Source organism: Sinocyclocheilus anshuiensis, unplaced genomic scaffold (genome assembly GCF_001515605.1).
Source record: "Sinocyclocheilus anshuiensis isolate Anshui unplaced genomic scaffold, SAMN03320099.WGS_v1.1 scaffold1247, whole genome shotgun sequence".
NCBI lineage: Eukaryota > Metazoa > Chordata > Actinopteri > Cypriniformes > Cyprinidae > Sinocyclocheilus > Sinocyclocheilus anshuiensis.
The window spans coordinates 222451-250154 of record NW_015537981.1 but is presented as its reverse complement, the minus strand read 5'-3'; the positions used below and the strand labels follow the sequence as shown (position 1 = coordinate 250154).

General features: G+C 38.9%; 1 protein-coding gene across 1 annotated transcript in view; it reads left to right on the top strand.

Moving 5' to 3' along the window:
* Positions 1-1320: 1320 nt before the first annotated feature.
* LOC107673697 (neuronal acetylcholine receptor subunit beta-2-like) overlaps positions 1321-27704 on the top strand; it is a 31642-nt gene continuing 5258 nt past the window's right edge. Inside the window, exons 1-5 of the mRNA XM_016467424.1 lie at positions 1321-1634; positions 17414-17559; positions 18522-18566; positions 19772-19881; positions 22299-23421. Coding sequence (XP_016322910.1) covers positions 1589-1634; positions 17414-17559; positions 18522-18566; positions 19772-19881; positions 22299-23421 — 1470 coding nt within the window. The 5' untranslated portion in view covers positions 1321-1588. The remainder of the gene's footprint in view (positions 1635-17413; positions 17560-18521; positions 18567-19771; positions 19882-22298; positions 23422-27704) is intronic.

The window sequence follows — 27704 nt, the reverse complement described above, 5'->3', positions numbered from 1 at the left end:
CGACGGTTATTTCTGGAACGCTGAGCACTGAGTTTTGACACACAGCAACAGCAGAACCACTGGTTGAAAGAGCGGTTGTGATGTGGGGACAGGACTCAATCATACGGTGATGTTACCGATGCTGACTGGTGGAGAGACGATACCCATCTCCTTGAAAAACTCACACCCAGCCACCCGCTCCCCTGGGGCAAAACAAATGAAGCGTAAGTCTCCATACAGAGCGAGCTTCACTTCCTGATGTTGGAGTAGGGTGATGCTGTCTTACAACAGCTGGATGGTTGACGGCAAAATGTGTATGTGATGTGTGAAGGTAAAGAGATTATTAGAAAAAAATCACATGCTAAATGTTGATTATTACTGTAATAACGGTTATTAATTTCAGTTAATGACTTTATGTAGGCTACAAATCCAATACAATTTGAGAGCTGTTTTATAAATCATAGATTTTTATTATTATTATTATTTTGCACTAAGAAAACATGTATTTTAAGAACTGTTCACTAAACAAAAAACAAAACTCTCATTCAAATTCTGAACAGATTATATAAAGAATCGAGAATCACAACATCACACATTCTAGAATATTCATGGTCAGTTATAATAATCATAGCTACAGTGTGAATGCAAGTTTACTGTTAGAGTCCTGCAAAGTTCCGCAGCTTTGCATAATTCGCTTGCAGTGTATTTTGAGAGTGCAGGTCCACATTTCCTGTTATATCTAGACAAAAAGTTTTTATCAGTGCTTAAAGAGTAAAATGATCAAGCTGTCTTGTTGATAATATTAAGAGGTATGTATATTTTGGGTTAACCAAAGAACCTCCCATGGAACAATTCTTACAAGATTTTTTTATTAGCAAAAACAATCTGAAGAACCTTTTAACACCGTGAAGAACCATTTGTGCAATGAAAAGAACTTCTGTGATTGCTTGCAATTCTCCACCACTTCTTAATGACCCGTTTGATGGAAGTAGATCTATAACAGAATTAGTTACACCTTTCATGACTAGTTTTTTGTGGAAACTGTAATTGTACTCAAATATTCTGATTACTTTTTGAAGTCATAGTTCCTAGACAGAGAAACTATTTTCGATATTTTCACAGAATGTGCTGTCACTGAAAATCCCCTTAATTCTGAGAGGCACTGCGAGTCTTCAGGTGGACCAAATGACCTTGTAAAGGAAATGGTAAGTGTCCTGTGAAAAAACACATTCTATGTAACCGGATGTAGTGAAGGGGAATCTGAGGTATGCCTGCCTCCCCCGCCCCGCCCCTCCCCTTCGCCGTTTCTGTCATCTCGTCGCATCTCTAGTCCTCTCATCTCCTCTCGCGCACCGCGACTAGTCCTTCGTCTACCTGGCTGCTCATAAAACCGTTCCCACTCCATCGCTGGGGAAAACCACGCGTTCAGCGACCTACAGCCGCTGACGTAACGATGCCAGGTACCGAATAACGTCGAGAAGAAAGAAAATATCTTTAACCCTCGCGCGCGTGTCCACCTCGACAAAGTCACGCTCCGATACTCACGACCGCACGTGCACACGGGAGAGAGGAGTTCACGCGCGGCAGATGCTTCCCAGTCCTCGCTGAGATGATGGCTCTGTGGACGCTTTTCTGCATCCTCGCCTTTGTGAAAAGTAAGTTATCTGGTCAAAGCAGGGGAAACGTTACGCTGAGGCTATTATTCGCAAAACAAGTCGTAGCCTACGTAATAAAGGTTGCTGCGCGAGCACAGTCATGTAGGCTATATGATATTGTCATAGATGTATGGAAGCAAACCGTAGCTCTTTTGGAGATGCTTGGTGGTGGACTATGAATCTATACAATCACTCTGGTGATGTGGTAATATTTCATGTATGACCTGAGTGTTAACGGATATATTATGTCCATATTTTCCTGTAAGTTGCGCACAGCGCGTGCTGTAGCGCATTAATATAGAATCACGGCGGCGGCATGTTGGCTGTTTCTCATTGTGCGCAGAAGTGCTGAGCATCGGTTATGGCACTGTAAGCCTGAATGATAATACACATCATTATGGCAATGAGCCGCAACCGCCACAACTGCTGAGATGTGATTTTTAGAGTCTCTCTGGGGTCTACTCTTGACGGAGATAACATTTAATTTGTGTTTATCACTCAGCATTGCCTCGCAGGAATGGTTTGGATAGTTGCAAAGCTTGTGTTAAATTGTCATGATCATAAAGCGAGGTTGCAGAAATGGCTTGAAGTGTGCGTGTGGAAACAGAAGGCATGGGTCTTTAACCCCCTGATGCATGCATTAGCACTACGGAAAAAGAAAGTTTAAGGTTTTCTTTTCAATTCAAAACAAGAATGTAATGATTCCAACCCATTTGTGACTCATCTGGACTCATCCATTTAGGGTTGTATTCTAAAGTGATCTACGTAAATGACCATTTGTTGATACCCCCACCAAAAAAAAAAAAAACAAGGACAGAAAGAAAAAAGCATATTGTATAAATATCATAATGAACTGTTATTATATTATTCATATAATATTCATATTATATATACATTCCTGTTGCTGTTGCTCTGTATTCACATAATTAAATACAATTACATAATTTATTTTTTGCATTACATCATGATGTAAATATTCCTATAATATTACAAGATAATCACAATAGAAATTTATGGAAATCTCCATTGAAATGCTCAAAATATACCCATCAAAGTCCAATACAGTGGACAGACATATTTTCCATTGTGGGAAGTACACTACAACAAAAAAAATGTTACATTACAAATAATGCCTGAATAAAAGTGTAGAAGATCCAGCTTCTTTCTTTCTTTCTTTCTTTCTTTTTTTAATTATATTTTACCTAACTGAATCATCTGGAATCAGAAAAGATTTTAGAGGCACTTGGTACTACTACTTTTGTCAGCCATGTTTGTTTTATGTGTCATAAATAAAAACACAGTTACTGTATCAGGACAGTTGAATGATCAAAGGAGGATAAAAGACAAAGGACTCCAAAATGAAAATTTGCTGAAACTTTATATGAACGTTTCTTCATAAGAACAGATTTGGAGAAATTTAGCATTACATCAGTTGCTCACCAGTGGATCCTCTGCAATGAATGGGTGCCGTCAGAATGAGAGTCGAAACAGCTGATAAAAACATCACAATAATCCAGTCCATCAATTAAAGTCTTGCAAAGTGAAAACATGTATTTTTGTAAGAATATTAGAATATTTTGTAAGAATAATTTGTGTAAGTAATTTGCTGTAAAAAGTTACCTGATGATCTCTAACAATCTACTGTTGGTGTAACTTAATATAGTCTAATTCAGTCATTTTAAACAATGTTTCATTTAAAACCAGATCATTTAGATCTTACCACAGTTCACCTGTCAAAACATTTTGATGATGTAATGGTTGCAATTTTCCTGTTAGAAACACACTGATTGAACAAGAATTATAACTGAACAAGCTTAGCATGAAAGAAAAAATAAATAAATATGCCTGCACACATACACACACATTGCAGGCTCTTGGAAATCGGCTTAGGTCCTCCTTTCTAAGTGTCAGACCCCAGAAGGCTAATTCAGTTAATTAACTCTGACTACAAGCAAATGAGTAAAAGAACAAATGACCGTCAGATGTGTGGTGAAAGGGTTTGTTAGGGTCAAAAAAGAGGAGGGCCCTCACTCCACCATCCCACATCCTTCAAGCCCATAGCCCTCTTTTCTTCTTCAGTATAAGCATTTTCAGATTCTATTCATAAGGATAGATATAGTACTAGTATATTAGTGTATTAAATTCACTAGGCAGTTAATGCAGTTACCCACCCAATCATATTAGATAACCATTAACTGAAGAGGACTGAAAAGGTTGTTATGGTGATGAACAGACATGCATCCAGTGTGTGAATGATTAGTGTTACGTAATACATAAGGAGTATAGCAGTGGCCTGTTCTCTCATTAAGTGGCATCAAGTCAGAAGCACTGACCTGTATTACATGTTTAGCTTTCGTTCAGCTAAAACCCAACACTCTTTACTTTTGAGTTCATATTTTGAGAAATAATCTTTTAGGATATGTTAGTTAAACTAAAGTGAAACATTGCAGTTGAAATTTTAAAGGGAAAGTTCAACCAAAAATGTAAATTCTGTTACCATTTATTCAGATGATGAATGACATCAGATGAATACAATCAGAGTTATATATAAAAAATGTCCTGGCTCTTCCAAGCTTTATAACGGCAGTGAATGGGGGGTCAAGATTTCAAAGCCCAAAAAATACATCCATCCATCATAAAAGTGCTCCACACTTTTATATACACCTAGGATGTCATATATATATATATAGTCATATACACCTAGGATGGCTTGAGGGTGAGTAAATCATGGGGTAATTTATCCCTGCTTATAAAGATTGTGTCTTCTGAAGAGAAACAATGTTTATATGTGAATAAAAACCTAAACAAAATATTGACCAAATAAAGTGATCGTGACTCTTCAGAAAACTTGGATTAAACTGCTCAATTCATATGATTTTCTGTTCAAATGTATTTATAAACGTTTTGAAGCATCAAAGTATGGTGCAGTAGATTTTAAATCGAGGGACAAAAATGTCTCAGTTTTTTTTTTTTTTTATTTAAGATCAGAACTGACAGGAAGCAAAGTGGGAGAGAGATAGGGGGGCGGGATCGGAAAAGGTCCTTGAGTCAGCATTTGAACTCAGGACGCCCGTAGTGCAATGGCTCAGGTTTAATTAAAAATATCTTCATTTGTGTTGAATGAAAAAAGAATAAACGTCTTATTTGTTTGGAACGACAGGAGGGTGAGTAAATGACAGAATTTTCATTTTTGGGTGAACTATCCCTTAATAGCACTACTTCCACCACATTTTACTTAATAATGTAATCAGTTTGAGTCAGTAATATTAAATAAAATCTAGTAGATAGATAGATAGATAGATATGAACTTGAAGCACATTTTTATTACCTGGTAAAAAATGTTTTTGCAGCAAAAAGTGCTGTACAGGCATATAGTAGGATAGGAAGGCACAGTATTCATAGGCACCCACCCAGCCAAAATATATGGTGAATCAATATTCAGTTCCTCTCACCTCGTCCATTCTGCCCATGCATTAACTGTAATTAATGTCAGCAAGTCGGTGCTGGCTCTGCTTTGCTGAACGTCTTTCTGTTCAGCCTCTCTTTATCAAGGAGGAGCAGATTTGGCAGTGATTTGGACTAAATACAGCTTCGGCCTTGAGGGAGCTGTAAAAACAGACAAAGACTGTTGTGGAGTGACTTGCGGCCCACCTTTATCTACCGGCTGATTGATGGTGGAGAAACAGAGGGTCGAGCCCTCTCCACCTCCTGCATTATAACTCCGCTACAAACTCCCACCCAGGAATCAGACTTTACAACATACCGCTACATAAGCCAAAGATGAGATGGATGGATGGATGTTTTCAAACAGTGCACACTGGCTGGCAGCGGACGGTGGAACAGAAGGCAGACTTTGACATGGAATAGTCAGGCAAGAATCAGTGGACACCGTTCGGTGTGTTTCTTCAAGAACGAGACAGATCTCAAAGCTGCGGGCTTGCATACTAATCAAATTACATGTACGCAAACTTGCCCATGCGTGTATCACCGTCTTTCCCATTCGCACACGCGCATAAAAAGATGCGCATTTTGAGGGGTCAATAAAGAGCAGTGAGTATAGGTGCGGATGGGAGGTTCACCTCCTGGTCTATTTTTAGCGTTTATTATTCACACCTCAGCACACACACTCCTCCTCGCAGGGTCTGTGTCTCTCCCTTACTTTCGGTTAAACACACTGACTCTCAAAGGACTTTCAAGGACGTTCTGGCATCTTCTTTTAGTACATAAACCGATCGCAAACCCCACCTTGCCTCTCAGAGTGTTTACACACTTGAAACTTCTCCATCTAGTTTAAATGAACTGTTCACTCAAAAAATAGTTCTGTCATCATTTACTCACCCTCATGTCGTTCCAAACCTGTATGGCTTACTTTCTTATGTGGAACACAATAAAGAGATTATTTTCCATCCAATTACCACACAATGAATATGTAGCTTTAAAGCTACAAAAATGAGCACAAAGCTTTGGGAAGATGATCCATACACTCGTGTGCTGTTTGAAGCCATACAATAGCTGTGGTTCAGAAATAGAGCAAATTAAAATCTTTCCATGGGAATATTCTGTGAGCTGTTAACCCGAGAACTGACTGTGTCATCTAGAGCTAGATCAGAGAGGTTTTGTGAATTGAATCAACCGATTAGTTGAAAAGATCTTGCTCAAAAGAACTGTTTGTTCACCAATCGGACAGCACTTCTCTCATGAACACCAGTAGGAGTGCTAGGAAGAAGACATGGAATATATGCATTGTAAGCTACATGGACCACTTTTATGCTACGTCTGTTGTGAATTTTGCATAATTTTTGAAGCTGTGAAGGTCCCATTCATTGTAATTGCATGTAAAATATTACATAGCAAATTTCTGCTTTTGAACTTTCTGTTCAGAAAAGAATGCTGAGAAAAGCATTGTGGTTGCCACATCATGGTTAGCACAACTGTCTTCAACACTGATAATATAAAATGTCAATATCTTGAATAAGTGACACTGCAGAATGGAGTAATGATTGCTTTTGCCATCACAGCAATAAATTATATACTTTATTTATCATATACAAAATACATTAACAAAATTATTTTTTTAAATTCTAATAATATTTCACAATATGACTGTTTTTACTGTATTTTTTATCTAATAAATGCAAAAACAATAAAAAATCTTACTGGTATCAAACTTTTGAACAGTAGTGTACATTGAACACACAAACCCTATTTTTTTTTCCTGTCTTTCTCTGTTTTTCTCTCTCTCTCTATGCTGTTTCATGTAGATTGTGGTTTATATGTGCATATAACATGCTTACATTGCACTCTTGTCATCGGATCTGTAGGTCAGTCATGCTGGCTCAACACTTTAACCCATCTAGATAAGGCAGTGATCTGGCACTCTGGTCTGCTGTCATATCTGATTCACAGACCATTTCAACAGCCAACAAATGATACTGAGGTTTTCCAGTTTCACACAGATATCCAACCAGCATGTTTCGCATGCTAATCTTCTACAGTAGTCAGAATATCTGCCAAAAAAGCTTATAGACCAGAGGTCTTCAGCCTTTTCATGCCAAGGTCCCCTTAAACAGACCGAGAAACAGAGAGAGAGATGCATTTTTAAGCTGGCTGCATGATAACAATGAATATGGTACAATATTAATGTATTTACATACATACAATATTAATGTATTTACATACTTTCATTGCAAAGCCATGAAAATAACCATTGACATACATATATATCATACTTGTATATTATACAGTACTATACATTGCATTGAGCTTCTTTAGTTTTTGCTTGACGTTAATGCAATATAGTATTTTCGTTTAACACTTTTTAATGATTTAAAAAAGAAAACATGAATTGTGTTATGTGAGGTAAAAAGCACAGAACTATGATTCAGCAAAGACCTTATGAATATTCATAACTCGTTACCTTATTTATTCGGCGTTGACCTTTTGTTCATTATATTCTGTCATCAGGCAAAACACATGCCCAGATTATTTGTAGAGAAAGATGGACTATGATGTTCTTGAGATGTCAAGAATTTTCCTGGGGGACAGAAAGAGAAAGGAAGCAAGTAATGTGGAGAGAAAAAGAGGCTTTTTAACTTTTAGCTTTTTGGATGACAAGGCTTTTACTAACAGTAGAGCTTTATCATTTATTTTATGAGGACAACTTAAAAACAGCTATAGATTAATTAAAGAATATGAGATCTCATATTCATCAACTTCACTTTTTAATATATTCAAGGTAAAAAAAAAATATTTGAGAAAGAATTTAATGGAATCTAATAAATTTAAATACAAAATGTATTTTATGCAAATATGCATTATACATTGTTGAAGCAAAATAAACCTTTTTTTTTTTTTGTAAAACTATTTTTTTTTTTTGGTGATAAACACTTTTTAATAATGAATGCATTTCATTACTTGAAATATCTAAACAAAACTCCAGGACAACAATGACTTGGTGGTCAGGTGTATTAATGTCTGATGAGCTGCTGTTTTTTAATCCAGATGTGCCCATGTGTTGCCAAGCCAATGTTCATTTTAGATGATAGCAAACAAGCTCAGACACGCCATTCCAAATCAACCAGACATAAACCTGCCAACACAAGCTGGAATAATTGTAAACACTCAATTTTCAGAACCTTTTTGTGTCTATGGAGCATATAGTGATGGTACAGAAGAAAGCCAGATCCAGAAACAGCACACAATGTATGAAGGGAAGCATAACAATAAAACGGGTTCAGAGTGCTATCGATCCTTTTACAGCACATTTAAAGAGGGCACTGTGTGTTCAAAGCTGAATAAGAGTGTTGTTGAATTGCTTAAAGGCTGATCTTTCGCTTCAGCCTTTAGAACATAGTGATGTGCACAAATGCAGTGATTACAATGTTTCATGCATCAATCAGCAATGCAGATGTGGTTTTATTGCACAGAATGAAAAAACAGTTTATGTATGTAATGATTCTTGTGACATAAAATGACATTCTGAAATAACAATACGATTTGAGCAATTTCTAATTCTGCTGGTAAACAAAAAAAGTGGCATCAAAACCATATTTTGAGAGGTAGAATTTGGGGACATATTGTCAGGCAGGATTATCCTGTAAAGGAGACAATGTCAGCCAGATGAGCTTATGAAGCCGACTCCCCTCGTGTCCTTGTGGAATGGATGCGGTATGTGTGATGCAATGCGATGTGCGGTAACACAATAGCTTTCTATGGCCAGCAATTTGTTTGGCCTGTCTTTGGAAGCTTTCACTGTTATGAGTGTGCTTTAGATGCTCAGATCAATACCATCAGCTCTAAGCATCTGTCTAAAACACATCGTCCTATTCCTCCTAAATCAACTTCTCTATTTCTTCTTCTCTGAAGGCATGCACTGCAGAAATGCAGCAAATAAATATAGCACAGATATGTATATAATAGCCAGAATGGAGAGACTTATTTTATGCAGGGGATATTTAGTCCTATCAGCTATTCACAGCTGAATGTACTGTATGAATGTGCCACATGCATATGAGCGTTTTTGTATGTTGGCATTGGAATGTCCTCTTTGAGCAGTATTATGTCATTCATTCATTAAAATACTATCTAGTATGTGCATGAGTGAACGTGTATGTGTGTATGTTAACTAACCTACATAAATGTGGTTTGATAAGACTGGGGAAAGGATAAAGGGATAGTCCACCCAAAAATGAAGATTTTGTCATTATTTATTTATCCTCATGCCATGAATTTCTTTCTTTTTTTTGGCAGAAAACAAAAAATATTTTGAAGAATGTTGGTTAACAAGCCATTTTGGCTCCCATTTATATCCATAGATTGTGTGTGTGTGTCTGTGTGTGTGTGTGTGTGTGTGTATATGTTTTTTTTTTTTACTCAGAAAAAAGTGGGTGAGTAAATTATGAATGTGACTTATCTCTTTAAAGAAAAAAGATGGGAAAATGATAATTTAATTTTGTGAGGAATTTATAACAAAAAAAGTGAAAATTCATATTTTTTTGAGCAAAAAAATATATTTTTATCTAAAAAAATTTGAGACCTGTAATATTTTTGGATTATCTGTTTTATTTCTAGGTTATTTGTTAAATGTTATAATGACTGAAAGATACTATGTGGACTTATAATATAGGTTCAATATAATGTAGTAAAAAAAGAGGTATATTATTTCAAATAATAACGTGATTATTTGCTTTGAAAACATATTATTCATGTCAGATCAAATATATATATATGGTATTGTCGCTTTGGGCACATGTTTCTCATACCAAGAGATGGCATGTAAATTTGTAGTCTGAGTTAATAAGGAAAATGTAAAACATGTCAGAATTGCCCGTGGTCTCCCCCTACAATATTTTTCTCTACACAAGCCAAAGCGCAAGGAAACATTATAAGCACTTATAGAGAGAGCTGGCGAAGACAGCATCCCACTGCCTGGCTTTATATAGCACAGCAAACACACAGAGAGAGGATCAAAGAAGAAGAGAAAACATGCTGATTTATTAAAATACCTTCTGCCTCAACACAACCCTGCACAATATTGTCTTAAAGAGGAGAGAGAGAGAGGAAAGGATGGATGAACTGAGAGGATGGAGGATGACAAGAGGAAAGAGAAAGAAAAGGAAATTAGGATAGTCATTGCAGCATTTGCTGAACATTAACAGTTATTTCAAAACCATGGACATAAATAAGGGGTTGGTCTTCTGTTTGCTGTTATAATAGCTTTCAGTCATCAGGGAAGGCTTCATACTTGATGATGGAACATTGATGCAGGAGTTTGTTCCTATTTAAATGCAGTTGTGATCTTAATTCATCTCACAGGTGTGGTGTTCAGGTTTTGTGAAGGCCAGTCAAGATCTTCCACACCAGACTTAGTGAACCTTTTCTATGTGAACCTTGCTTTGTGTATTATGATTCTGGAGCAGGACAAGTATGCCCAGTTCTACTAAAATGTTTGTTTAAGGAGACTGAATGGCTGTATTCTTGATTGTATGTACCCTTTAGTAGCAGGAGAAGCTGAAAATACTTTTCCACATACTTTTGGCAATCTGTGTAAAATTTGACTCTTTTGCACACTACTGTTGAAAAATGTTTTGGGTAGGTAGGATTTTTCAGTGCTTTTGAAAGAAGTCTCTTATGCTCACCAAGGCTACATTTATTCAGTCAAAAATACAATAAAATAGTAATATTATTACAATTTAAAATTACAGTTTTCTATTTGAATATATTTAAAATTAAATGTATTCCTGCGATGGCAAAGCAGAATTTTAGGCATCATTACTTCAGACTTCAGTGTCACATGATCCTTCAGAAATCATTCTGATTTGGTTCTTATTTTTGTGGAAACTGTGATACATTTTGTTTTCAGGATTCTTTGATAAATAGAAAGTTCAAAAGAACTGCATTTATTTAGGCTACTGTAACTTTTGATCAGTTTTAAGCATCTTTGCACACATTTATTCTATCAACGAAGCCAATGTATAGTTCTTCTCAACTGTTTACATATCCTTTGCAGATTTTTTAATAAAAGCTATCATATGATTTTTGAATTGGTTTCTGCTCTAATGATGTTAAAGCAAATAAGATATAATTACACAAATTATTCTGTTCAAAAGGTGATTCCTTGATATCTTTGATTACTTCTGAGTATTGCCTTATAATATGTAAATATCTGTTATGCAGCATCTTCATGGTATAAAAAATAAATCTTCATCTTCAAAATTGTATTTTCAATTTTTTTTTAAAGCTTAACATCTTACAGATTATGTAATAGATAGCCTATTTAAATGTATGATTTAAAAATGTTATGTAACACTCACCATATTTATTAATATAAATAAAGACACACAAATCACCAAATCAGGTAACTCACTCTCTCGTCTTTTTTAAAAGGGTCATGACATGGATTTTTAAGGCTCCTTTAAGACTGCATTTTTTTTAAACAGGACGTGAATATTCTTTTACTCTTACATTTGTCCTGTTGTTGACAGACTCGAGCGCAAGGCGAAATCTGTCAAAATGTGAACTTGCATTGGTATACTATAATGTAGAAAGCATCAGAGATTTTAATGGGTCCTCCTATTTGCTTTTGACATGACATGACGTTCATGTCCGGTGTAGACAGAGCGAATGAACCGAGTGGATGGGGCCTATAGTGCACTGATGTATAATTATTCATCAACGTCTTGCTCTGGAGGCAGTCATATGCAAATATATTTACGCGTGTGATGTCACAGATTCCACAATATGCATTTCTGGAGTTTGATTAAATAAATGCTGTTATAATGAGGAGATTTTATGAAACTTTAGGGGAAGTTTTAAAGGGATAGATAACACAAAAATTTAAATTCTGTAATTAATTACTCACCCTCATGTCATTTCAAACCCATAAGACCTTCGTTCATCTTCGGAACACAAGAGAGAGCTTTCTGACCCTCCATAGAAAGCAACAGAACTAACACATTCAAGGCCCACTGCTGTCTATGCAGGGACAGAAAGTTCTTGGATTTCATCAAAAACGTTAATTTGTATTCCAGAATAAACGAAGGTCTTATGGGTTTGAAACGACATGAGGGTGAGTAATTAAAGACTTTAATAGTACAAAGAAGATCTCATACATATTTAAAAAAAATTAAGGAAAATTTGATTGCTCATATCACGACCTCTTTAAGACAGGAACAATAAAAGAAGGGAAACTGAGCAGAAAAGGGATACTGCATTTAAACAGACAGAGAGATTTAGAGGACTGTATGTGCAGGTGGACATCACAGAGGAGAAAGAGAGAGTTTATGGTGTGCGATTAGTCTTCATTGATCTGTGCCATAGAAACATCTTTCCTGTCCACTGAACACAACAAGAGCGGCAAGAACAAGCCAATAAGAGAGGGAGACAGAGGACAGGATGGATGAGTAGTTAGTGAGAGAGACAGAGACAGAAATTTATTATGCTGACCCTGAGAAAGGAGAAAACAAGAAGATGGGTGAAGTGGAGACCAATACGCTACACCATCTCTCAGTGTAATATGAAAGAGAATATTGACTTGCTTGTCATATACAGAGTCATTTTATATTGCATCTAGTTAAGATTACAATATTGTTACGTTCTGTGTTGTGGTGGTAGTGAAGATTAGTATACAAAGGAATGTGCCCTATGTAACTAATAAACTCAAGTGGGGAAAACAGCTTTTACTTGATTGATGAATAAAGCCATCTCACTGGATTGATCTGTAGATGCTATTAGTCAATTGCATGAAGCAAGCTTGCGACAAGGGTTTTATAAGCACGCAATGATGGATGTTTGCCTGTCACTCACAAAAATAAAAGAGATTTGAGGCAATGCTTTTCTGCTATCCTGCCAAAGGCTGAAAGCTGCCGTTGCCTATCGATACTTCACTCGTACTGTGTCTTGCGGAGCTGCACGAGCCTATGGCAACAAAGCCCGCCACAATGGGATGGGGCCATCTGGCTATATAAGCGGGCATTTCGCCATAGGATCCTCAGATTTCTTCTCCTTCACCGACGACTGCAAGATCTTCGCTCTTCGAGACTCGAAGCCTTCGCCGTGAACAAGCCTCGCAGCAGATCTAGACCCCTTCCCGCTCGGCTGACTTCGCCGCTCCCCAGCCGCAGCTTCTGCAGCAGCTGCGGTCTTCCGGTCCCCTTCCGCCATCCGGCGATTTCTCTATTAGAGCAAATTTCTAAGAGCAAATTTTCTCGCTGTTGTCACAAATGCAGCGCCATTATTGTCGCTCATGCAGGGCTCCCTGCACGCCGCTGACAAACACGGCGAGTGGGTTTCATGCTTGGGCGCCGCCTACGCTGAAACTGCACTCACTGAGACAGAATGTCCTCATTGCGAGGATACGAGTCTCGCCTCTCTGCGCTTTCGGTTAGCTTTCTTTTTAGAGGAACCTGTGAGGAAAAAGCAGCGGGGCAGAGTAACTCGGCTCTCGGAGACAAGTGAGCCCACGCCGGCTGAGCCCCCGCGTGCCTCACTCTCTCCTAGTGAAAAATTTAAGGGGGTCTGAATACTTTCCGTACCCACTGTATGTTTCTCCCATCCTCTTCGCTCACCCAGACCAGCATCCCTCTGCGGCAGATCACCAGTGATCTGGTCTCGTTTGGTGGGAGCGAGTGCGATGACATGGATGGCAGCATGTCTCTGGCGGCTTCAGATGCGGAGGAGCTGTCGGGCTGGCAGATTTTAGCGCCCCCTACTCGTCCCGCTTATGTGCCTCTTCTTCGTCCGCCCTCACATTGGTTGACGGCGCCGAAGAAAAAGGGTACTACAGACTGCCTCCCCTGGACGAGTCAGTGGCCGCGCATCTTTGCCCGCCCATGGCCATCGGTTCGTCCGCCCTCACATTGGTTGACGGCGCCGAAGAAAAAGGGTACTACAGACTGCCTCCCCTGGACGAGTCAGTGTCCGCGCATCTTTGCCTGCCCATGGCCATCGGTTGGAAGGCAAAGGCCGCCCACCTCCAGGTCTTTCAGGCCAAACTCCTCTGCTGCATGGATGAGTCCGGCCCAGACCCCGCAGCTTTTAGAGAGCTGCGCAGCACGACCGACCTGGCTTTACGCACCACCAAGATGACGGCTCAGGCGATTGGCAGGTTCATGGCCAGTCTAGTAGTGCTTGAGGGCCACCTATGGTTGACCCTTACGGAGATAACGGATGCGGATAAGGTTCCCTTCCTCGACTCCCCGGTCTCCCCCACTGGCCTGTTTGGACCTGCGGTTGAGTGTTTCGCTGAACGCTTCACCGCCGCACAGAAGTCGTCCCTTGCCAAAGCATTCCAGTTCTGCAACTGCTTCCAGTTGGCCCAAGATGGCACCGACTCAGCAGCCCATGAAGGCCGCACCTCCAGCTGCTCAATCATCTTCTAAGCCTGAGCCCCGTCATCGCTTTCGCTCGGCCAGACGCTATCCATTCCCTAAGCGCCAGGGACCCCGGCCCAAGATAGTGCTGGACCCGGCGCCTCAGGCGTCTTCCTGATCTGCGAGACAGAAAGAGAAAGGGACAAAGTCTCGCTACAGCCGGACCACCCCCCAAGCAGCCTCTGTCGTGCTTCCAAGCTCCCCGTTCAGTTCCGGATGGTGACGGAAATGTGTTTATGGTAAACACCATTGTGAACTCTGGGCCCATTCAAATAGCGCCCACACAACCGATCGCTGTTATTGCGAGAAAAATAAAACACAAACATTTTCAAAAAGAGAGCAAATATCCTCTTCCTCTTATCACGAAATTCGGGTCCCCGCAAGGCGGCCTGTCGCTCGAAACAATCCAATCCCTTGCCACACGGGCCGAGGCCTGGCAGGCCATCCCCGGAGTGTCAGACTGGGTTTTGGGAATAATAAAATGAGGTTATACACTTCAATTCACTCAAAGGCCCCTGCGTTTCAGTGGCGTGGTTTCCACCTCAGTTCAGAGCAAAGACGCACACGTCCTGTGCGCCGAGGTTATGAATTTGCTGGTGAAAGGAGCCATAGAAATGGTTCCCCCGGCTCAGAGCGAGTCAGGCTTCTACAGCCGATACTTCCTCATCCCCAAAGAGGATGGCGGCCTAAGACCCATCCTCAATCTCAGACATCTGAACCACGCCCTCATGAAACAGCCGTTCAGGATGATTACATTGAAGCAGATCCTCTTGCAAGTGTGCCCAGGGGACTGGTTATTTTTGCTGGATCTGAAAGACGCCTACTTTCACATCCAGATAGCCGCGCTCTGTGAGCCCCGCCTGCCTCGAATTCGGGCCCGGCGACTCCAAGGTCGTCCTGAAGCCAAGGCATGGTTACATACAGTACCTAAAATGCTTTCTACTCCATTCACAGCACAAGTAATAACTCTATTGGAGCTTCCTCCTTCGGAGCAAGACCAAGAGTTGAATTTACTCTGCCCTGTCAGGGCATTGAGATTTTATATTGAGCGTTTTTAATTCACTGCACAAACCAATGGCCGTGCAGTTACACTGCATTATTGAAAAGGCTTCAGTCATCGGAGAAAAAGGAGTTTTCCCATAGCTTCTTAAGCAAGACGCAGTACTTGTTCCCGTATCTCAGGGAACCGAGGTTACGTTAGTAACCGAGTATGTTCTGTTTACTAAAGTGCAGCCCCTTTTATCATAGTTAAATAAAACTAAAACCATAAAAACACATTTTTGTTACTTGAAATAAATATTAACTGAAATTATATATACTGTATTATTTGCAAAAAATTACAATGTGTAAACAGTTACATATATATATATACAGCGGGTAAAATAAGTATTGAGTACATAAGTACATCACCATTTTTCTCAGTAAATATATTTCTAAAGGTGCTTTAGTTCTTTCCATAGATTTTCTATTGGCTTCAAGTCAGGTGATTGGCTGGGCCATTCTAGCAGGTTTACTTTCTTTCTCTGAAACCAAATGAGAGTTTCCTTGTCTGTGTGTTTGGGATCATTGTCTCGCTGGAATGTCCACCCTCATTTCATCTTTATCATCCTGGTAGATGGCAGCAGATTTTTATCAAGAATGTCTCAGTACATTTGTCCATTCATCCTTTCTTCAATTATATGAATTTTGCCAGTGCTACACCATGATGTTTTGGGGTGATGTGCAGTGCCATTTGACCTCTAAACATGATGTGTATTATGGCACCCAAAGAGTAAAATTTTTTTCTCATCTGACCAGACTATATTCTCCCAGTATTTCACAGGCTTGTCTAAATGTTGTGCAGCAAACATTTAACGAGCTTCAACATGCCTTTTTCTTTAGCAATAGAGCCTTGCGTGGTGAGCGTGCATACAGGTCACGGCAGTTGAGTGCATTACTTATTGTACTAATTATTTTCTTTGAAACAATTGTACAAGCGAATTCCAGGACTTTCTAAAGCTCTCCACAAGTGATCCTTGGCTCTTGGACAACTCTTCTGATAATTATTTTCACTCCTCTGTCAGAAATCTTGCAAGGAGCACCTGGTCGTGGCCGGTTTATGGTGAAATGATGTTCTTTCCACTTCCGGCCCCAACAGTGCTCACTGGAACATTCAGAAGTATAGAAATCCTTCTGTATCCAATGCCATCAGTATGTTTTGCAACAATAAGGTTGCGAAGGTCTTGAGAAAGTTATTTGCTTTTACCCATCATGAAATGTTTCTTGTGTGACAAGTTGGTCATGAGACACCTTTTTATAGGCCATCAGTTGGGACTGAACCAACTAATATTAATTTCCACTGACAAGGGGCAGGATTGCTTTCTAATTACTGATAGATTTCAGCTGGTGTCTTGGCTTTCCATGCTTTTTTGCACCTCCCTTTCTTCATGTGTTCAATACTTTTTCGCTGTGACATTCTACTTTATTACACAGAACTTAATTTCTGAACTTATTTGTTTTGCTTTCTTTGTATGTATGGATTACTTGGATTGTTACCGACATCTGGATTGATACTGAATGTCAACAGCACCTTTAGTAATATATTTACTGAGAAAAATGGTGATGTGCTCAATACTTATTTTACCCGCTGTATATTGCAGTTTTATCTGGCCATATATCATTTTATTTTTAATTGCATTTTTTTTCTTTCATTATTTTTTTCTGTGGTGTCCATGTAAAGTTGCATGAATTTTGTTATAACAGATTTCTGTTTCATAAATCCAAGCTGTTCTCCAGAGAGGAGGTTTTCTGTGTTTTGCAGCTGTGCCTCAGGTTTAAACAAAAATACACAGCAGATGCCACTTCCAAAAAGGGGAATCTTTTTTAAATGTGGGATGTGTATTGATCTATGGTGCTGTATATCTCTTACAGGCAGTGATGGGGCAGATACAGAAGAGAGACTGGTGGAGCATCTTCTAAATCCAGCCCACTACAACAAACTGATCCGACCAGCGACTAATGGCTCAGAACTGGTGACAGTGCAGCTGATGGTCTCGCTGGCTCAGCTCATCAGTGTGGTCAGTGGACATATTTACATATTGTTCTCTCATATTTACATACAATATGCATATGAATAAAGGTTTCACTAAACTGTTCTAGTTTTTTGGGCATGCTGTGCCTCCTTATGAATTGTACTTCACTTAATCATAACATTAGTTCCCTTCAGAAGAGTTCAACCAAATAACAATCCGTGACAGAGCCAGAGCATTTAATGAAACCCTCTTGTCTATTCAACATCTCTTCTGTTTTCAAATTTGGTCGGTTTTCAGTGTGGTATTATGTATCTTAGCACAGTAAGCCTACTTAGGCTTAAAATGGAGCTGTGACATAATGCAGTTAGGCTTAGAGGCTTCTGTATTAGCATGATTTTTAGAGTAAAATGATGTCAGTATGCTAAGAAGCGAGTATGGACAACAGGAAATGGCCATCTCTGTTCCCACAGGTGCAGCAAATTACCCATGCATGCTTACTGACCACTCATCATTCTATGCTAACTGCTCAGCTATCAGCCGATTACATGCTTCCTTCATGCTTGTAATGCAACAGCTCACTTACCTGGGCTAAAAGCTGGAGGAAATTATTATATTATATTATATTATATTATATTACTATAATATATTATAATAATATATTTAATATATTTAATACATTTGAATAAATGCAGGAATGAATAAAACTATATAACTTACTTAAATGTATTGTTCAAAAGCAGATTTATTTTTATTTTTTACGTAAAATTGTACAATTTGCCTTTATTTTTACTTTTCTCTGTCAGCTTGGTATTATTATTATATCATATATTTACTATAATAATAATAATACTAATAATTTAATTAATAAATGTTAATAAATGCTGGAATAAATAAAAATTATATAATTTATTTTTATTATTATTAAGTTGTTATTTTATCAAGTTGTATTTAATTAGAAATTTGTATCAACTTTTAACATTTCTCTGTCTGTTTTTTCTTTTACACAGCATGAGAGAGAACAGATCATGACCACCAATGTCTGGCTTACACAGGTCAGTCAATACTTGCATTATTTATGCCCCATTTTATTGTTTTCACAGACACACGTTTGTTTTTCTGTAATTGCAGTGGATATTCCACTGATTTCTATTAAAGCTTACATAACTATTATTAAATAATTTTTTTTTTTTTAAATTAACTTTAAGTGTGCATTCACAATTAAATACCTAACATCAACAGGTACCAATAATTAAAAATATCCCGCCGTAATTAAAAAACAAACAAACATGTGGTTAAGAGTGTAAATATGCAGAATATTCACTCTCACTTTGAAATGAAATGTCAATTTGAGCTTGTTTACATCATCAGTATCTCACAAGCTGTTATTACATACAAAACAACCCATGAAAATCTGTTTGTACAGATACAGTACTCTCTTACACATCTCTCTTTTTTCTCTCTCGTTCTTCATCTTTCTGACACTCCCACTCTGAATCATCTGCTCATGGTCACTATGACCATAGATGTCAGTTGGCAGGAGTTATTGCTGCTGTCAGTACAGGTTACCCATAAAACTTTGCCACTGTGTGTGTGTCTTTCCTAGCCAGAGTGTATGTGTATGCGATTGGTGTGTCAGAGTAAAAAATGTAGTATAATTACATTAGTGGTCACTATCTGGTCAAACCCAACAGGAAGTGTATTAAATGACCATCATTAGACATTTATCACTCTTTTTGTGTGTATTAATATGACTACTGTTTAATCTGTCAGCATTTATGGCCTCAAGTAATTATTTCTAATCTTCTAATCTAGTTTATTAGGACATTTCTATTAGTAATGAAAAGTGACAGATCATTTATACATACGCTAAATATACTGCTAATTGACTGAGAGCAGTGGTGTGTGCGACAGATGAACACGATCTTAACAGCATGTGGAATTGGTTACACCTCCTGTTCACAGGGTGAAGAGAAGTTACATTTTCATAACGTGAGGAGGAAAATGTGGGGGGAAAGAACATAAATTAATAGTGTATTTTACTTTTATCCAAAGGGTCAAGGTTTTGCCGTAAACTTGTGCTAGTAGGTGTTGTAACTACATTATCTGGCTGCAAAACACATCTTTCTAAATTGGCAGCCATTCAAAAGAATCTGTTTATTCTGCCATTGAGATGAAAGGAAACCCTAATGGATTGCTTTCTCCAGGGATCATAGCCTCTCGAGTCCACCATGGTTATTTATTTTCACTCTATCCTCAGGAGTGGCAGGACTACCGGCTAACATGGAACCCAGATGAGTTTGATGGCATGAAGAAGGTCCGTCTTCCCTCCAAACATATTTGGTTACCTGATGTTGTTCTTTACAACAAGTAAGTCTTAAAGATCATCCCATTTTTGGCTCTTGTGTATTTACAGTACTTATCTAGTTAGTTTATCACTGTCTTTATCATATCTGATCCTTTCTTTCCATCACCCATACCTTTCCTCTGTCATTAGAGTGTAGATAACATTCCTGCTTATCAGTCTTTGTCTCATTAGCGGTGTTCTCATGTCACATTACATAACCTCACTGTAAATAAAGCATGTTCCTCCTCTCTCACTGTCAGTGGAAGATGTTTTAAATTCAACCTAATTAACACCAGCCTCCCTCCTGTGTTTGTCTTTATGTATTATTGATCATCTCTCTGCAGAGACACCCACAAACAGGCCCCAAACACTCGCAGTAGATTCAAGTTCCATTTTCTACTATTGTTATGATATTTTCTGGATTATGTACCTAGCAAATGTGATGTGTCTGCACCAAATGCCTCAACTAAACGGTTACATAAGGCACTTACATTTGAAGTGAACAAGGTCAGGCAGTCAATATTAAAATACACCGTATTAAAAGTATAGCCAAAAGATGTAATCATTATATGTAGGGATGCACAATATCTTGCCATGTGACTTGTGTGCTTTAACTTGTCTGGGTAATGTTGCTTAAAGTTACAATATCCAGTCTGTCAAGGTCATGGGTTTGATTCATACTGTAGCAAATGAACAAGCTGATAAAGTGTGTCCTTTGAATACAATGTGCCATCTGCTAAATGTACAAGTTTAAATGTCTGTTGTCATGATTACGTAAACTCGCAAACATTCACACAATACTGTATGTGCAATGATACCAGAAACTGAAGTTACAAAACTGTAAAGCTGTAAAGCACTGTTTACATGAAGCAATCTCTATCTACAAATTAAATCAGTGATACATAACCAAAAGTAATCCCACTTGAAAAAGGTTTTTTGACAATTTTGACAATTTTACCTCAATAATAGTAAACCTTTTAAAGAAAAATAAACAAGTAAATGTGGTTGCTTTTTATGTTACTGTATTAATTTGTGCCATTAAAAAAATGACGACTGACGAGTCTAAGTGGGCTTTCACAGCACTTTTGGTGTGCAACTGGTTTCATTTGACATCAGAGTTCGGTTCATTTGGATAATGTGATTGCGGTTTTCTGAACTTCTGAACCATACCCGAGTCTGTCTAAGGGACAGTCTGGGGTACAGTATATGCAACAAATTTGACTTAACTTGACTGAAGTGCTCCAAGCAGAGATAATTTATATCTCATTCCCACTCACCTTCAGCAGAAATTGACTCCCTCATTCTTTTGAACCTTTGCATTACATTTGTGACAAATGATGCATGAGCCGTTATGTGTTGGCGCTTTAGAAACAAAACCAATTTTTCAAAATCCAAAGCACAAAAGTGAGGTGAGCAATCAACTGGAGGCTATCCATTCATTTTGCCATCTTCTCCTGCTTAGCCATTTCCTAGCAAAAGGGGTAAATAGCTGCTACTCTGGTGACGCAAACATACCAGGGTATCTGCAGGATTTTTAAGCTAAAATTTAAGACTTTTAAAGACCTTTTGTAAGACCTGCACAAATAAAATGAATACCATGTAAGCGGGGTAGGGCAATGGCTATGGTAATATATTAAACTGTAAAATGACTATAAAAAGCATGATTTACAGTTCAGATACAGGTTTTCACAAAAACGAAAAGTTTTATGAAATGATAAACTTCACATTTCAGCCTTTAAACCATTAAGAAAATGGATGGGTCAAAATGATCCAATTATTCAATTAATTTAAAGAATTGTTATCAATCAATTCTTATATTAATTAAATAACATATATTTTACTGTCTTAATTGTTTAGATTTTTATAATGCATTATCCACCAGTTCACATTTACAACTGCAGCGTAAAAACATGGGTTGATTTTCAGCAGATGGACTTACTGAAAATGCACATTCATTCTCTGCCAACAGGTGGCGCTTTCTGAATGGCAGAAATATAGCAGTTTCCCCGGTACAAAAAGCAGCGCAGCACCTGACTTTGAAACAAGCAGTGCTCATGTTTATTTAATCAAATTATAGCCTTTTGAAGTTTAATTGTCACATTCAGCCAAATCACAATTCTTGTCTTTCCGTGATGATTTCAAGACCTCTTGAAATCATAATTAAGACTTTCTTGTACCATTTAAGACTTTTTATGGCCTTAAATTAAAAAATTTACCATTTTAAGGACCTGCAGAAAACCCTGATGTACTGTGGCTCTGAAACAAAAACACAGTGTGAACCCAGTCCAGCAGGGGGATGGGGGATCAATTGAACTCTGGTCCCGAAAATCGATCCTAAATTATTTTATGTAATTGTCGATATTATGCCACAAATGCTATTGATAAAGTTTACTTTGAAGTATAAACCATCTCGTAACCTCTCTGTCTCCTTCCCCATCAGTGCTGACGGCATGTATGAGGTGTCTTTCTACTCCAATGCTGTCATCTCCTACGATGGAAGTGTCTTCTGGCTGCCACCAGCGATCTATAAGAGTGCCTGTAAAATTGAGGTGAAGCACTTTCCCTTCGACCAGCAGAACTGCACGTTGAGCTTCCGCTCGTGGACCTACGACCGCACAGAAGTGGACCTGGTTCTGCGTGCGGACGTGGCTAGCATGGACGATTTCACACCCAGTGGCGAGTGGGACATCATCGCTCTGCCCGGCCGGCGCAACGAGAACCCCTCGGACCCAACCTATGTAGACATCACCTATGACTTCCTTATCCGGCGCAAACCCCTCTTTTACACCATCAACCTCATCATTCCTTGCGTCCTCATCACCTCGCTGGCCATCTTGGTCTTCTACCTTCCGTCAGACTGCGGGGAGAAGATGACGCTCTGTATCTCAGTGCTACTGGCCCTCACTGTGTTCCTGCTACTGATCTCCAAAATTGTGCCGCCCACGTCTCTTGACGTCCCTCTGGTCGGGAAGTATCTGATGTTCACCATGGTGCTGGTCACGTTCTCCATTGTGACAAGTGTGTGCGTGCTGAACGTGCATCACCGGTCACCCACCACACACACCATGCCTCCATGGGTGAAGCTAGTGTTCCTCAACAAGTTACCTGCTTTGCTTTTCATGCGGCAGCCGCGCAACAGCAGCGAGCGTCAGCGTTTGCGCCAACGCCGGCGTGCCAACGAACAGCAGGAAGGTGGGCGAGTGGGTCTGGCTGCTGGGCTCGTGGCAGGTTTGGGCCTGGGCAGCTCTTCGTCGGGGAGCAAAGAGAACAATGAGGCGTGCACATGCTATGTGAACCGGGCCTCAGTTAAACAGTTTGGGGCAGAGTTGCGTGGCGGAGGGGGGTCAACAGATGGACTAAACGGGATAAGGGAAAGTGGGAGAGAGGCCAGGGAAGGAGGTTCAAATCCATTGCAAAGCTCTGCTCTACTTCAGGGAAAGCAGCAGCCCCCTACAGTCCTCACCCAGGCTCTGCTGGCCCAGGCCTGCCCAGGGTTTGAGGAGGCTATAGACGGAGTCCGCTTCATCGCAAACCACATGAAGAGCGAGGACGACGACCGTAGTGTGAGTCATTCTGTTTCATAATCATATATCTGAATGTGCGGATGAGTGTTTTCACATTAGCAACAATAGCATGCTATCATTCATAGCAGTCATAAGCCCCGTCCATACCGCAGGAACTTTCCCCAGGAACTAGGAACTTTGGGCCGGTACTCGTTGTGTTTCCACCGCAGGAACCAGGATCTAAATAAAGTTCCAGGTAAAAATTTGCCCCTCAGAAAGTACCTGCTCGCGAGGTAGTGCTTTTTCAAAGGTCCGGAACTTTTGGGGTGGGACTTGGGCGCTGAACATGCTGATTGGTTGAGTTCACGCATCATTGTATTTCAACCACCATATATTCGCATAATTTTTTAAAATATTACTGTTATTGTGTCATGAAATTTAGTTTTTAAAGTATTTCAGAATGTAGTTGTTTAAAACTCAAATCTGCAGTTTATTTATAAAGACAGCGCCTATTTGAAAATGTGCTTTGCCCATTTCGGAGATGTGAGCTCCACACGATCAGCGGGTGCTCAGTGCTCATGTTTCCCAATGAGAGCAGCCTCAACTCGGCTAGTCCTTCTGACATTTGCTGCTGGCTCTGATGTCTCTGTAGTGGTTAAACATAAGATATCATTCGTTTTGGGTAAATCTAACAGGTAATCTTTGGTCTTTATTCTATTAATATGGTAAAACGAAAATGAAAAGAGGCAATACTGTTTGATATAATATTTCGTTTCATTATAATGCATGTACGTTCCCTGAAGTACATTTCTGCAGCTATTAATATGTTTAAATGAAAATGAAAAGAGGCAGTGGTGTTTGATATCATATTTCGACTTATTGAAAATACAGTGAGGAAAACTGCAGTAGCCAAGGCGAGCTGACTTACGTTATTGAGTACGCTGCTGTTCCATTTGCAGAATTACCGGACTTGCATCGTCCCATCCCAACTTGCGAAGTCCGAACTACCGAGGATGCAAGTCCGAAATTTGCGTAGGCTACTTGGTATTGAGAAACGCGTGCAGACCTACGTCACCAGACTATTTGCCTAATCTTCTCGGTACTTTAGACCGCAATGGAAACGAAGACAGCAACAGGTCTAGGGGGAAAAATGTCCTGGGACAAATTGTTCCAGGTAATTGCGGTGGAAAAGCGGCTTTTGTTTAAATAATACTTCCTGTTCATTGGTGTGTCTTAAATTAGTAGTGCCACTGACAACCAGCTTGATGACTCAAGCTGGAAATACGAGATGAAAACATTTCCTTTTGTTCAAACTAAATAACTTCATTGCTAAGAAGCTAAAATGTTATTAGGCCTGCACATTTAATTGAATAAGTCATTTTGATTGCAGAATGATCATGGCATGCTTTGATAATCGAAACAAGTGCCAATTATACCATTAAATTTAAAGGCATGCTGTACTGTAGTTCACTCGAAAAAAAAAATTATTCCATCTATTACTCACCCACGTTGTACTAAACCCATAAGACTTTTGTTCATCTTCAAAACAAATGAAATATTTTTAATGAAACCTGAAATGTCTGTCCTTCCATAGGAAGCCAATGCAGATTTGACCTGTAAAGTTTGTTCTCACACATTAACCAAATGTGGTTAAGCCGCAGTTGACTACAGTATATTTATTGTATGTGGGTTGATCAATGTTTGTATGTGAATAAAAGCCTGAAGTAAATCTGCTCATCATATAAAGTGGTCATGTCTCTTAAGAGACATTTTCATGAACATTTTGAAGCATAAAAGTTTTGGAAGGGACTTTAAAGGGATTAATGCACCCAAAAATGAAACTTCTGTCATTAATTATTCACCCTCATGTCGTTCCAAACCTGTAAGACCTTCGTTCAACTTCAAAACACAAATTAAGATATTTTTTATGAAATCAAAGAGCTTTCTGACCCTCCCATAGACAGCAACACAAATGACACGTGAACGTCAAAGACGTTCAAAGACTGAAACGGAAGAGAAGACATTGTTGAATAAAGTCGTTATTTTTATTTTCTTTGCACACAAAAAGTATTCTCATATAGCTTCATAACATTACAGTTGAATCACAGATGTCACATGGACTATTTTAAAAATGTCCCTACGTTGCTGTCTATGCAGGGTCAGAAAACTATCAGATTTCATCAAAAATATCTTAATTTGTGTTCCAAAGATGAACGAAGGTCTTTGGAACGACATGAGGGTAAGTGATTAATGACACAGAAGTTTAATTTTTGGGTGAACTAACCCTTTAAGTAGAGGGACTAAAATTTCTCATGTTTCCTTCAAAATACCTTCATTTCTGTTTCGAAGATGCATGAAAGTCTTGTGGGTTTGTAATGACATGAAGGTAAGTAACATGATGACAGAACTTGCAATTTTTATGTGGTGAATCAGAGGTGTTTAATTAGTCTACCAGCCTGTCATGCTGCTAAGAAGACTAATTTTAATTAGATTTACAATAAATCAACAGCACATTAAATCATGAAGGCAGTTTTCAGCTTGTTTTTGATGTGTAGCTTGCATAAAGACTATGACTACGTTTACATGGACATCAGTAATCTAATTATTTACCTTATGTTTTTTTATTGGTCTTATGAAGTATTCTAATTTGTTGAGATAGTGAATTGGTGGGTTTTTGTAAATGTGAGCCAAAATCATCACAATTAAAAGAACCAAAGACTTAAACTACTTCAGTCTGTGTGCATTGAATTTATTTAATACACGAGTTTCACAATTTGAGTTGAATTACTGAAATAAATGAACTTTTCCACGACATTCTAATTTATTGAGATGCACCTGTACATGTCTATACTGCACTTCGATAATGCGACTAAAATAGGAATACTCCACATGTCTTAATTCGATTAGTGTTTACTTCGAGTATGACTTTAGCCGGATTAAGGAATCAAAAATGTCTTTTTACATGGTAGATTCTTAATCAGAGTATTGTCTTAATCGTGTTAAAATCTGAATATTGTTGTCCATGTAAACGTACTCGATGGTATGCAGCTGTCATACTCAAAATAAGTGCTGTATTTTAATGTAAAGTTTATCCCAATCAATAATCATGATCACAATATAAAGAAAATTAAGTTTGTCGTAGTCATCCAGACATAGGGTTGCCACCCGTCCCTTAAAATATGGAATCGTCCTGTATTTAAAGTCCCCATGAAATCAAAATTAAAGTTGTTTGGATGTTAGTATCAATATGTTAGTCTTAAGGTTATCTATAAGCCAGTGTGCTCCAAAACAGTGACAAAATTCGAATTTAGAAGATAAGCATTCAAAGCTTGCAGTTCGACATTTCCGCCAAAATGGATCAAAGATTTTTTTTTTGACGTCACCTCGTACTTCAGCTTCTCATCAAATCTTCTGACCAATCAAATGCTCTCTAGAATCCGAAGCGCCCGCCCCCTACACTATAAATAGACGCTGAACCTGCGGCTGAGATTGGTCACTTGTTCACAGTGTTAGTATTTTCTGTTGGTGAATGGCACGTAGTGCACAATGTAGGCGATAGGGAATGATTCGGACAGTGTAAATATGCTTTTGACTGGGGCAAATAAGGTCTGGTTTCACGTTGTGTAACGCGAACAGCGGAAGCGCAGTCTGATCCGGACTTTGGCTCTGGTCCAGAGACGCGATCGCACAGAGTGGATCATATGCGCGAGTTGACATTTATTCAAAGCTATAGAATACCCAAGACTTGTCACTCGTATAGTTTTGAATGGGGAAAATGTAACGCTTAATATGGCCGCTCAATCGCAGGAAGCCCCGCCTTCTGAATGAAAGAGCTAATCGGTAAAGTCAGCGCTCTGAGACGTGTGCTCAGGACTGCGCATGCGCAATGGCTGATCTAGCCTGAAAAATAAGCTTTTTATAACACTATTTGAGCAAAAGAAACAACATTTATGACGCAGTTGTTGTCAGATTTCATTGGTGATTTCAAATATAAATTTAATCGTAAGCTTAGTGAACAGTTTTGGAGAATTTTATGTTTCCCCATTCAAAGTGATAGGAGCTGCACTTGCATGCCCGAGAGGTGTTTCAAAGATGGCCACCGAGTGACATGACTTGCCTTAAAGGGACTTTGATATATTAAACACTTTTAAAACTACACAGCCTCAGCATGATTATGATCACCATTTTGTTTTACAAAGAGTTTCATATTGAATCTAGGGGGTAATCTATTAGACTGTGGCTGTCAAATGCGCTTTACCGATCTCAACAGCTCTGGCCCGAGCAGATATAAACAAAACGCTATTGGCTATTTTAAAAAGGGGGCGGGGCTGCTCGATATGACC